A 13702-nucleotide genomic window follows, 5' to 3' on the forward strand; every position below is an offset into this window, starting at 1 on the left:
ATCCTTCGAGCTGGTCAAACTACATTGCAAAGAGGGGCTACATGCCAAATTACAGCCTTCTAGAGGCAATAGCAATGCCACACTAAACAAAAATGGCAGTGTCTGGAGTTCGTTAAAATCGCTCTCAAAAGGGTTTACCTTTTGAGCTCTAGCAACGAAACTACTGGGAGTAGGGAAATGTCATGCATCATATTGGAAAGCACATTGGTAGGGCTAAAGAATTTGTTAAATAAGTTTTTTGAAATTCCCCAAAAATGAGTGGGTTGCAAGGTTAGGAACTCAAAAAGTTTTTTTTCAGAGTTGTTTTTTTGCGAATTTATTCAATTTTTTAACCCTTTCGAGTTGTTTTTAGAGTCCGGTCGCTTATTAAAAAATATAGCCCTTTCATTTTGCCGTCGATTGATACCAAAAACATTTCTGTATCCCTAGAAATAAGGGAGTTATGGTGGTTCGCACCAAAGTGGTTGATTTTCCAAAATTCGAGGCTTCATGACAGGGCTGGGGCAAATTTCCGTCCATAGTGTAGGGTTCACTGTTATAGCATATAATCCTTGGTTCCATCATATTTCCGCCGCTCCAAACCACATGCCGAATTAATTTAAACTAACCAAACCTATCTTATTCTAACCTAACCTAGGGCAACAACCACTTAAGCTGTGTCAATACCGACACTCACAACCACTTGGCTACCTTCCATTACATTTACGTCCTGGGTTGATGCATAAGACCTTCTTGTGGTGTAAATACGTTCTTCATTTGAATGGGAACCACAAGGAAGAAAATATTTCATCAGCTGAGTTGAAAAAAAGACTACAATAACCAAAGGATGCGACAGTAGATAAAGGGAGGAGGGCGAGGTGGCTAGCAGATGCTTTGATACTTACCAGGCGCGGTTCATTCAAAAAACATTCTCGGTCGGTCCCCGTGGATTTCTGACCCTCTAACCTTGTCCGTTACATCTAAATCCGTTATAATTGGGTCTGTTATATCGAGGGTTTACTGTATATATATATATATATATATATATATATATATATATATATATATATATATATATATATATATATATATATATATATATATATATATATATATATATATATATATATATATATATATATATATATATATCTCTCTCTCTCTCATTACCATTGTTACGAATACAGCCCAGTAATAATATTCCTTCTGTTTAATAAATGAATGGTGTAAATGAAACACACTTTTTTTTACAGATTTAATAAGAGAAGGGGGTGGCAGCAATAGGGAGCCTAAAGAGCTAGAACTAATGACGGTTCACACATTCACATACTGGCAGAGGGGGATCAGAAAAATACCATGTGACTTCATTCTTGTCCTGCCATCCAATAGTCCAGCACATTTGATGATCCAGCACAAGGCTGACCAGCTGCAAACTGGATTAATGGACTTCTACTGTTATAATAATAACAGTAATAATAATAATAATAATAATAATAATAATAATAATAATAATAATAATAATAATAATAATAATAATAATAATATTACCAAGCACTGGAATTGAACCAATGCATTGGCACCATTGTCTGCCTCACCACCCAAGGGCCTAAAAGAAAGGAGGCAACTCACCCAGTTAACCTCCCTCCCTGGCCCAGCCCTTTTGGGATAACTATGACATTAATCTATCTGGTGTGGGCAGGTGACATACCAGTCAAGAACAAGTCAAGATGAATGTTACCCAGCACCGAAACTGAACCAATGCATTGGCGCCAATGCCAATGCATTGGTTTGATTCTGATGCTAGGTAACACTCAACTTGTCTTGTTCTTGACTTAATAATAATAATATAATATATATATATATATATATATATATATATATATATATATATATATATATATATATATATATATATATATATATATATATATATATATATATATATATATATATATATATATATATATATATATATATATATAATTCAAATAACTTAAGACCCTGATACCTCCATTTTACTTTCTTGTAATTTACTCTTAGTGGTTTTCTTATTTTTTTTCTTTTGGCCTTGAGCTGAAGAGACCTCCATCTATGAAACAAAATTCATAAAATCAATTAGAATAATATTCATAAATTTGCTACATATTGGTATATATACAATGATTAGTAGTTATGAGAACTGACAAATGAGGTTCCTAATTTTTTTTACAGCAAAGCAAGCAGCTTAGGGGAAAAGGCCTACTAAACATTGCTCCAGTAAAAGACAGCTAGAGTGATCAGAAGAGAGGGTCACACTCAGTTAAAGAGGTACAGTTGCGATCAGATGACAGTGGCAGCTGTGAACTGGTCTCCAGACAATATAATGTATGTAAACGTATTATACTGATAATGATAAACGTGTCACACCCATTGTGGATATATTACAGCCACACTACCTATTACAACACATATCGAAAGAATGATTCGTTCATTCATGTGAGACACACCAGTGTCTACCATACCCCTCGATGAACGTTCACACTCTAGATGATCAATAATGCGTCCTCGGAAGATTAAATGTTGTTCCCACTGTTCGTAAAAATATTGCCTGTGGCAAGACCTTGGCTCATGGAGCTGCCTCCTTCCTGAGTGTGAAGGTCCAACCACATCTCAGGTTAGTCACCCCCCTTTAATTACCACAACCACCCCCTTATTATCCCTGCTGTAGTGGGAACCTTTATCCCTCCCACCTGACTAGGATTTAGATATTGACGGAAGGTGAGGGATGATTGGCGTAACGGTTTATCTGTGATATTAAGGCTAGGTTACAGATATGCTGATAACCGTATGGTATATCTTGTAAATTGGCAAAGGATGTTCGGTTCACGATGATAAACAACAATAACAATAATCAAACAGAACACTGCATCAGTTTTGATACCCGTGTGTCTCACATGAATGAACGGATCATTTTTCAGATGTGTTGTAATAGGTTATTGTGGTTGTAATATATCCACAATGGGTGTAATATGTTAATCATTATCAGTATAACACGTTTACATGTATTACATTGTCTGGAAACCAGTTAGTCTGATTATTGACAATTTATCACTGGGTTTGTTTCGTCCAAGCAGATGACTGAATCTCGGTCCAGTTCACAGCTACCGCTGTTGTCATATACAACACCAGCATGTTGGTGGACGTGGTGGCCTTGATTCATCTGATCGCAACTGTACCTTGATACTCTCCTCTTGAGACCAAAATTAACCTAGTCATAGTAGAGTAACTGACCTCAAAATTGAATTATTTCTGTACTTGGTACCTGCTAAAATAGCCTGTATGGCACAGGAGAAAATACCAGTAGCCTAGGCCAGAGTAAGGCATACTGGAGGCAGATGGAGGATGAGTAACAAGAATATGCCCTGCATCATCAAGTGTGGAATTTTCAGAGCAGCTTGAGAGATGTGACAGCTGTAGAGGTATCAGAATTAGAGACGAAGGAAGAAATGAAACTAAAATTGTTGATATTTTTGGCTAAATGCTAGAAGTCTTTTGAAAAATTTGAGTAGGCGGCGGCTGAGTGGTTAGCTTGCTGGGCTCGCATTCACCACGCCTCGGACAACGTCGGTTCGAATCCCCACGCTACCACCTGGGATTTTTCAGTCACCGCCGAATGGCCTAAGACTACCCACATGCTGTCCAGAAGACCACCCATCAACCCGGACTCTAGAAGAAACCGTCCAGTGAATCAAGAATGAGTTCCGGGGGCAGCATGAGCCAAGCATAACTGGCGCCACCATAAAAAAAAAAAATTGCCTCCGCCACAACGGGCTTGGGCTGACATCTGGCCCCTGAAGAAAGCCTAATGGCGCTATAGGCGGGGATATATATAAAAAAAAAGACAAATTTTTATATTTCTCTATTATCCCTTTCTGCATGGTGGCACCTACAGTACCCGCAAAAAAGTATGTGGAAAATGCACGGTTTGTGGCATATGAGTGACCTTCCATGATAAGATAATAGAAGGCGGTCACTCATAGCATGGACCCACATTTGCCGCGTGATGCACTTTTGAGCCTCACGGTACCACTGATTTTTGTCACCGCCGAGTGATGCTTAAAGTGATGTCTATATCGGGGCATCATGAGGCCTGCTAGCCTCCTAGTTTACCCTAAAAGCAACAGGCTCTTTAAAATTCCTGTGAATTTGTTTGGGGATTGTTGGAGAGGGTAGCCTTCTCATTTCGAGACACTGACTACTCTTTCTGGGCAAAATGTGATGCTTTTTATTAACCTTTTCATTGCGAAGCGCTCACAATGAGACTATCCCCTCAGGCGCTCTCAGGAACTCCAGCGGGGGAAGGGGATCTATTTTAGCCGCTATATCTCAAAAAATATTCATCACACTTACAAAACAAAAACACCATTGGAAAGAGGAGGCCAAGATCTATAAGATTCGGTTATGTAAGCCTCTCCTGCGAACATACAGGCACGTTCAGGGGGTGTTTTTTGCTGTGAGTGTGCCTGGCGGTCGCAGCGGGCTTTTAGCACCACCAGCAAGTGACGCTAGTGCTCGCTCTTTTAACCTCTGTATCTCAAAATCTATTCATCAGCTAAAAAACAAAAAACACCATTGGAAAGAGATCTATACAATTCAGTAATGTAAGCCTCTCCTGCGAAAGTACAGGCACGTTCAGGGGGTGTTGCCTGTGAAGACGTACATTTATATGTGCGTGACGGTCAGCTGTAAGGCAACTACTGTAGATCTCTTGATGATGGGGTGCTGGCAGGGCAGTATTGCCAACTGCAAAATTTACAACTATTTGGTCAAAATATCAGTCATGTGATAGGTGAAGCTATGCAAAAATGTCGCTATATTGGTCAACAACATCCACCAGTTGCTCGTCCGTAGATTTTCCGTGCTGGGCTGACATGATTTTCCACCATATTTAGTGAAGAACCCACTCAATTGGCAATCCTGTGTTGTGAGAATTAGTGTTGGAACACTCTCATATGCAGGAGATTTGAGTGCGGCTGGAGCTCGCAGCGAGCGTTTAGCACCACCAGCAAATACACCTAACGCTCGCTGCGAGCGTTTAGCGATGAAAGGGTTAAGGAGATAGTTTTATTTTCCAGAAATGACTAAATGATTGACTTTTCAATGCTTGAGGTGCACACGCCACCACCACACCCCTACCCGTTTTGACCAGCCAGCACAGAGGACCCACCCCTTCCACCACCTTGTCCCATCCAACGCTGCGTATTTCCGCCAGCCAACACTGCGTGCTGAATAAATTTAAACTAAGCTAACCTAAATTAACCTACTTAATGAAGGGGCTTCACCCCCCTCCACCCCCCTTGTATTTTCCAAAAGTTAATCGTTACTGCGGGGACCCAAAAAAATCCATATTGTACTGTATTTGATGGTTTATAAGTTGCCCCCCCCCCCCCCCCCCCCTTTGGGCAGGCATTTAAAAAAAGATAAATAAACGGGTTTAAACTGCGAGTTTCTGGTGAAGATTTTTCGGCTGACATTCGTTGCCCTCCCCACTATCAAGTCCTTTTTAAAGTTTCATATGTACCCAGATCCTTATTAACCCTTTCCTTGCGTGCAGTGTGGACACGACTATCCCCTCAGGCGCAGTCGGGGAGCCCAATGGGGGGTCTCTTTTAACCTCTGAATCTCAAAAACTATTCATCACAGCTAAAAAGCAAAAACACCATTGGAAAGAGGAGGTCCAGATCTATAGGAGTCGGATATGTATGCCTCTCTTGCGAATGTACATGCACGTTCAGGGAGTGTTGAATGTTAACACTTAGGTCGGTGCGTGCGGGATGATCAGCCATATCGAGGGAACTGCGGACATCACTCCTTCAGATTCTGGCAAGGGAGCATTGCCAACTGCAATATTTACAACTATTTGGTCAAAGAATCAGTCAGGTGATAGGTGAAGCTATGCAAAAATGCCGCTATATTGGGCAAGAACATCCACCGGTTACTCGTCCGTAGATTTGCCAAGCTGGGCTGATATGATTTTCCACCAAATTTAGTGAAGAACCCACTCAATTGGCAATGTGTGTGTGAGATAAAGATATGTCTGCAACAAAAGACTGCAAAAGTTCTCACAGTAGAATTTCTTCTTCGTTACCGTATAATTTTGTTACCCATATTGTTTTCTCTAAAACCATCCATGTCCCAGAAAACGTATCCCTAACAACCTGCAGGGTTTACCGAAGTGCTGAGTTCTTTGCAACTGACCACAGGCTTGTTGTTGCAACACTCAAGCTTCATGTCAGGTCAAGAAGAATCTCGAGACACAACACTACTGTGTTCCATCTCAAGAGGCTGAAGGACCTGGCCTGTGCTCAGGAGTATGCAGTGACAGTCTCAAATCGGTATGAAGTGCTTGGCACCCTGGAGGACCCTGCAGAACTGTGGGATACCTTCAAACGTGAGACTCTGCAAGCTGCCAAGGAGTGCATTGGAGAGTGCCCGAGATCTAGGAGTGGCTTTGCCTCGGTGGAGACACTGGAGGATATTGAGGAGAGTTGCGCTGCCAGACTTGCTGGGAACCGGGACCAATACAGGGCTCTGTCACGTAGGACTAGAGCTCTCCTGAAGAGAGACAAGGAGAGGTATTTCAGGAGTCTCGCTGAGAAAGTTGAGGGCCATTTAAATGCGAATGACCTTCAACCTGCTTACCGAGCCCTGAAGAAGCTCCGCTCTAAGTCTCCCTCTCTGGTGAGCGCTATCCGAACAGCTGACAGCTGCCTCGTGTCAGACATGGATGGGCAGAGGGCTCGTTGGGCTGAGTACTTTGAGCAGCTGTACATGGCAGACCCTCCACGTGGGCAGCTTCCAGTTGCTGGGTTGCAGGTGGCGGATGCTGACCCACCCATTGAGGAAAGCCAACCCTCTCTGGTTGAGGTCAGAGAGGCTGTGGCCAAGTTGAGGGGTGGGAAGGCACCTGGCACCTGTAACATCAGTGCGGAGCTGCTCAAAGTTGGAGGTGAGGCCATGATCCGCAGGTTGCATGCTATCTTGACTGCCGTATGGCAGTCCGGTACCATTCCCCCTGACTGGAAGAGGGGGTTGGTTGTCCCTATCTGGAGAGGGAAAGGGGACCGCCAGGACTGCAACAACTACCGTGGTATTACACTGCTCAGTGTGCCAGGCAAGGTGCTTGCCCACCTATTGCTGATGCGAATTCGCAGCCAGCTGCTGAAGCTGCAGAGACCTAAACAGTCTGGGTTCATGCCTGGTAAGTCAACAACTGACTGTATCCTAGCGCTTCGCATACTGGTGGAGCACCGACGCGAGTTTCGACAGGGGATGCTTCCAGACTATGTCGATCTCAAGAAGGCGTTTGATTCAGTGCATCGTGAGGCATTCTGGGATCTTCTGCATATCCGTGGGATTCCTGCGAGGACTATTGGTCTGCTGACTGGCCTGTATTCTGGGACAGAGAGTGCTGTGAAGTGTGGGGGGGCTTGTCCAGCTTCTTTCCCATGAATGCGGAAGTGAGGCAGGGCTGTGTCCTTGCCCCATCACTTTTCAACACTTGTATGGACTGGGTACTGGGCAGAGTTGCAGGCCAGAGTCATTGCGGAGCATCCATTGGCAATACCAGGGTCACTGACCTTGTTTTTGCTGATGATGCAGTAATCCTGGTGGAGTCGCTGGAGGTTTTGGTGATGGCTCTCGATAACACAGTACAGTCTGTACATGCATGTGGCGAGGACGTTGAGATCTCAGAAAGTTTCACGTATCTTGGTAGCGTAGTTCATAACAACGGTGAGTCTGGCCAGGAAGTCTTACGACGGATTGGTCTGGCCCACAGTGTTTTGGACTCGCTCAACACGAGTATATGGCGTTGTCGGTACCTGTGCAGAAGGACAAAGACCCAGATCTTCAAGTCCCTTGTGCTCCCTGTCTTACTCTATGGTTGTGAGACATGGACACTAAATGGGGACTTGGAGAGGCGGATTGATGCCTTTGGTAACAAGTGTCTACGCAGCATCATGGGATATCGCTGGAATGACTTTGTGTCAAACCGGCGACTACTCCGTGAGACTGATTCGACATATATTACCTGCATAGTCCGTCAACGCCAACTCCGGCTATACGGGCACGTGGCACATTTTCCGGAAGCTGATCCTGCTCATTGGGTTGTCTCTGTAAGAGACAATCCTGAGTGGAGGAGGCCAAGGGGACACCCACAGAGTTCGTGGCTGGACCAAGTCGATAGATCCTGCCAGGAGGTACTCGGGTTGGGAAGGGGGCCTGCATGGAGACTCGCCCGGAGGGACCCCCGGGCTTGGCGTCATAGTGTGGGCGGGGCGACGCGGCCCCCGGCGTATGCCCCCATTGATTGATTGATTGATTGACAACCTTATCCCCTTGTAACATTGTCTGAAGGGCTGGGGGACCAGCATCTTGTGAGACCTGCGTGGGGGCATCCAGGCCTCAGAGGTCATCGACTCTGAGGTCTATACCAGCCTGGAGAAATCTAATCCAGGGGGTGAGATCACTTGAGACAATGCCTCATATTTTGCTGGGCCCCAGCTGTGGAAATTAATTTGTCTGTATATTTACTAGTATTGCACTATATTCTTATTATTATTGATTTAATGATATTCAATAAGAATTAAGAAACAGATTTAAAGACTTTAAAGTGGTTTGGTCACATGGAGCAAATGGAGGAGAGTAAGATGACCAGAAGGGTGTATGTGAGTGAGACAGAGGGAGGGAATGTCAGAGGACGACCTCCAGTGAAATGGAGGAATAGGGTGCAAGAGTACGTTACGGAGAGGGGTGAAAGATCCTTGAGAAACTTTGAGCAGGCAAGGAGGGAGTGTATGACTAGAGAGAGATGGAAACTCTTCTGCCATGGCCATCTCCTGGTGGGAGCTCCTAGGAGCAGGTGTCGATGAAATAATGATGATTAAGAGAAGATGGTGCCACTATAAACACTTGCCTGCGCCATGACAGGTTGGGGCCGACTATACCATCCAGGCCCCTCAAGCAAGCCTATCGGCGCTATAAGCGTAGACGTAAAAATAAAAAAAAAATAAATAAAAAAAATAAAAAAAAGTGGTAGTAATCAATACCACAGAATAATTAGAAGCGGTGTGAAGAGCGTTTCAAACATTATCAGAGGCTCAATTGATAATGTGGCATCCGCTGATGTGGCACCACTGGTTGACTTGGAGAAGCTGGAATCGCCAGCATGCTCTCTCTGATACTAGACTTTATAGTGAGAACTTCACGCCTACACAGTCAGTATAGTTGTTCTCATGTCTTGTGAAGTAGACCAGTTAAGTTAAGTTAAGTGACTGAACTCAGACCAAGCCTGGTCCTGCACCACAGCCTTCCACAAAATCGATCCAGAACCGCATGGACCAGAATCAACCGCCACCACCTCAGCATCTACCTACCTAATACCTCCAAGCCTTTCTCCTGGCACTCTGTGACTCAAAGCCAAGTACCAAACTAGTATTGGCCAATTCTATTTGGCTAAGCCTGAGGTAGGAGTTTGGGAGTCTAAAAGGTAAGTCACTTCCTTTGATTTCAAGAGGTGCTTCCTGCAAATTCAACTTAAAATTTTCTCCCATCTCCCTCCGCTCTGACTGCTTTCAGCCATTCAAAGTCTACCACACTGTTGTGTCCCATATTATCTTTTATCACTATTTTGATGCTTACTGGCCTTCTAAACTTGATAACTGAAGGCCTCCACCACTTCTGAACTAGACTTTCAACTCAAGCTCATTTCTTGCTGTCCAACTTACTAACAAATTTCAAGTTGTGAATTTATTTTTAGCAACACACTGGTAAGGCCAGAATCTTACAAACACCAACTCACCTGCGAAGTGCAAAAACCTTCCTCCCAAGAAATACCTTAGATATCCCTCCCCTTAGGCCTAAAGGTACATTATTTAAGGTATACTTATGTTTGGAGGGGTTTCAGTTAAGGTCGACTGAAGTGCTGGCGTTGCAAGCCAGCCAGTAGTAGAGTTAATATGTTATTGGCCACGTTGCTTGCTCCGTTCGACAGCAGACTGAGTAATGACTGAGGTGTTGCCACGACCGCGTCTCACAGCTGACTGAACCGCGGGGCAGCTCTGCTTGCCCTTACTTTACTGGACATTCCGAAATATTCTTTACAAGGTTAGAAGCAAGTTCCAATACCAACTGCTAATATCACTAAGTTATTTTACTTAATGGCGTATATTAATCTCGCTTTATCAGTCATGCCTTTCGGGTAAATTACTAAAGAGTTGATTACTAATGCAACCTCTGGGCAGTGAAGTATTGCCGTTATTGTGGAACAACTCAACCACCCAATTACCCATGTCTGCTCAGCTTCGCTTTCAGACCCCAGTTCATTTCCTAGACAACCCTTAATTCCTAAAAATCATTACTTTTCATCACTTTCACAACAACTCAACAGACTCAACAGAAACAGAATTTATATTAGTGTATTTTCTACTGTCAACAACATGGAACCAAAATAATAAAATTTCTTATTTGGTAATTCTAACTTTTGTTTTCTATGTTGGGGCAGCACATTGCAGGCATTGTATTCCTCTCACTTTTGTACCTGAACTGTCTCTGTATGCTATGATAAAAATATCCCTTTATCAATAGAAACTGTCATGTTTTCTTAAAATAATCCACATACAGTAATCCCTCGTCTATCGCTGGGGTTAGGTTCCAGAACCCCCTGCAATAGGCGAAAATCCGCGAAGTAGCGACCTTATATTTTTGTATTATTTATATATATTTTAAGGCTTTATAAACCCTCCCCACACTCTTACACACCTTTCCCACACTCCTATTGACCTTTCCCACACTCTTTTAAACACTTCCTACGATGTTTCGTCATTATGACGCAGTCCCAAAAAATGATTCGATAATTCTTGTTTCGACTTTCGACATTTGCTTCGTAAATACGAACTTCGCGCAGGAATTATAGTTTGTTGAGCGGGGCGGAAGAATACTCAGAGGACAATATGAGCGTAGCTCACTTCCTTTTTATCACAACTAGGTAAATACAGGAAAGGGGAAAGGGAGGAGAGGGACAGAGTGAGTCATGAAAAAATACAGATAGAGGACGTGAGAAGGGAGAACAAGGAAAAGTAGTGGAGGAAACAGGGAGAGATAGAGAGGATGAAAACAAGAAGAAAGGAGAAGGGTGTGGGGAGGGAGGGACAGTGGGGAGAGTCAGGTGAGGTCCTGAGGGAAAGTCAGGTGAGGTCCTGAGGGAGAGTCAGATCAGGACTTCAGTCAGGACATGACCTGACTCTCACTTCCGCCCCTCCTTCCTCACACCCTTCCCATTTCCCCTTCATATAATCTAATGGGGAAGGAGAAAGGGAGGAAGAGAGTGATAGAGGGTGTGATAAAGGGGGAAACAAGGGAAATGAGTGGAGGAATTGGGACAGGAAAAGAAGAGAGGTAGGGAGGGAGGGTCAGGTAAAGGTGAGGTAAAAGGGAGAGAGAAAAGGTGTGAGTGGGAGGGAAAGAGATTAAAAGAGAAAAACTGGGAGGGAGGTGAAAGGAAAAGATGAAAGAAATGAGAAGGAAGGAGAAAAATACGGGGACGGAGAGGGAGAAGAAAGAAAGGAAGTGGGAGAGGAGTGAACCAGGGAAAAGACTAACGGCGCAACAGGTGGCGACGGAAAAATGAAAAATAGGTAGGTGACGTAGGTGCTTATTTAGGTGTGTTCCGACTTACGTTGATTTATATCGTTTTCATTTTTTAGGCTAGAAAATGCTTATTATACCGCAAAAATATTTGAAATAATAAATATATAAAAATACCTATAAACTGCAAAATCCCATGATATAGCGAAAAATCCGCGATACAATACAATTTAAAAATCCGCGATACAATACAATTTAAAAATCCGCGATACAATACAATTTCAAAATCCGCGATACAATACAATTTAAAAATCCGCGATACAGCGAGACCGTGATAAGTGAACCGTGATATGGCGAGGGATTACTGTGTTATCAAAATGAACAATACTCACTTTCTCTTCATTCTTCTTGGCATTTCTTTTTTCTTCCCCATATTGTATGTGACTAGGGAGGTTAACATACTTCAGTGGCTTTTCCATTAGAACAGACTCAGGAACAGGAATACCTGAAAGAGGAAGTAGAAGCATCAACCTATTGCCATTATTAACCTCAAGTCAGTCCAAATAAACTCTAAGGGGAAAAAAAAAAAAAAAAAAAAAAGTCTTTTCCCCTTTGAAGCCTTGCTTTAAGAACCTTCTCATACAGTAAAGTCGCTAGTATCCGGCAACTGCAGGGAATCAGAGGAGCCGGATAAGTGGATCATATTTCTCTGTTCATCAAGTAATTCCTCAACTAGTTCCTTATACTTCCTCCCACTCTTCCTCTATGTCCCAATTTCCATAGTAATCAACGTATTATGTGGTACTTTGTCGAATGCTTTTTTAAATCAAGATATAGGCAACCCGCCCATCCATTTTTCTCCTGCACTATGTCAATTACTCTCGAGTAAAATCAGACCAAGTGGGTAACACATGATCTTCCTTGTCAAAAAACAAATTGGCTGTCACTTTTTAACTTTTCATTTTCTGGTTGGTCACCTCATTTCTTTTTGATTACTCTTTCGCATAATTTACAAACAACACTTGAGAGTGAGATTGGTCACTAATTTAGTAGTTTTCTCTGTCTCCATTTTTATGTATGGGAATCCCATTGGCCCTTTTCCATTCTCTTGGAACTGCGCCAGTCCTAACCGAGCAATTTATTCTGCCGTTAGTTGGATCTATCAGTTCTTCAATACATTCCTTTAGTACTTGGCCCACTATATCATCTGGTTCCACTGCCTTTCTGCCATCCAGTGACTTCATAGTTTAATAAATCATTTCTGTCTCTGTCTATGTTTCCCAATTTTTTAACTGTTCTTTCTCCTGTTGTCATGGGTTCAAAATCAGACTCTTTATTGAATACCTTTTGGAAACTTCTGTTTAACACTTCGCTGATCTTTTTCCCCTTGTCATATACCTGCTCATCATCCCTGATCCTTATTACACTCTCATTCTTCTTTAGTTTACTTTCAAGGTATTTAAAGAGCAATTTTGGCTTGTCCTTACATTTATCCAATGTGTTCTTTTCATAATTTTTGTTTTCCTCTCTTTTCTCATTCTTGTATATTCATTTCTAAGATGCTTTGCTCAGTGGCAGTATTGTAACCAATGAGGTTGGAGGTGTCACTGCGCAAAGCTAAGACGTTAGATTATTGGGAACCAGCAGCATCTCGCTGGACTACCACAGACACACTTGTAGTAGCCAAGCCCTACCCCGCCTTCATGTGGTGACCTCGTTAGTACACCACATTTTTCTTTATCTTAGTATTGTTTTGATGGTGTTTTTTGTTTTTGTTTTTGTTTTTGTTTTTTTGTTTTTTGTGGTGGTGGAACTGAAACAAAGTACCTCTGGTACTTTGTTTTAATGGGACTTTTTATTTCATCTTTCTAGCATTAATATGAATGGGATGAATGAGGAAGGGAAGAGAAGGGAGATAAACGAATTCCAGAAAGGAAAGATTGATGTATTAGGTGTGGGACACATTTGAAAGGATGTGGTGTGTGGGAGTGAGTGCAGGGAGAGGCTGTGGGAGGGTGTGGAGAGGGAGTAGTGTGGGCAGGGGTCGAGGGGGGAAGAGGGAGACAGGGATGTGCGTTATTGGCCTCGCCACGTGTGT

The 13702-nt window shown here is 42.9% G+C and overlaps 1 protein-coding gene across 3 annotated transcripts in view; it reads right to left on the reverse strand.

Annotated features, from left to right (window-relative positions):
- Positions 1–1940: 1940 nt before the first annotated feature.
- LOC126986750 (snurportin-1-like) overlaps positions 1941–13702 on the reverse strand; it is an 82516-nt gene continuing 70754 nt past the window's right edge. For all 3 annotated transcript variants that reach the window (XM_050843129.1, XM_050843127.1, XM_050843128.1), the window contains exons 8-9: positions 11997–12109; positions 1941–2068 (exon numbers count right to left, since the gene is read on the reverse strand). In XM_050843129.1, the coding sequence (XP_050699086.1) occupies positions 1973–2068; positions 11997–12109 (209 nt within the window). In that variant the 3' untranslated portion in view covers positions 1941–1972. The remainder of the gene's footprint in view (positions 2069–11996; positions 12110–13702) is intronic.

The sequence above is a fragment of the Eriocheir sinensis genome, chromosome 62 (genome assembly GCF_024679095.1).
Source record: "Eriocheir sinensis breed Jianghai 21 chromosome 62, ASM2467909v1, whole genome shotgun sequence".
Classification (NCBI taxonomy): Eukaryota; Metazoa; Arthropoda; class Malacostraca; order Decapoda; family Varunidae; genus Eriocheir; species Eriocheir sinensis.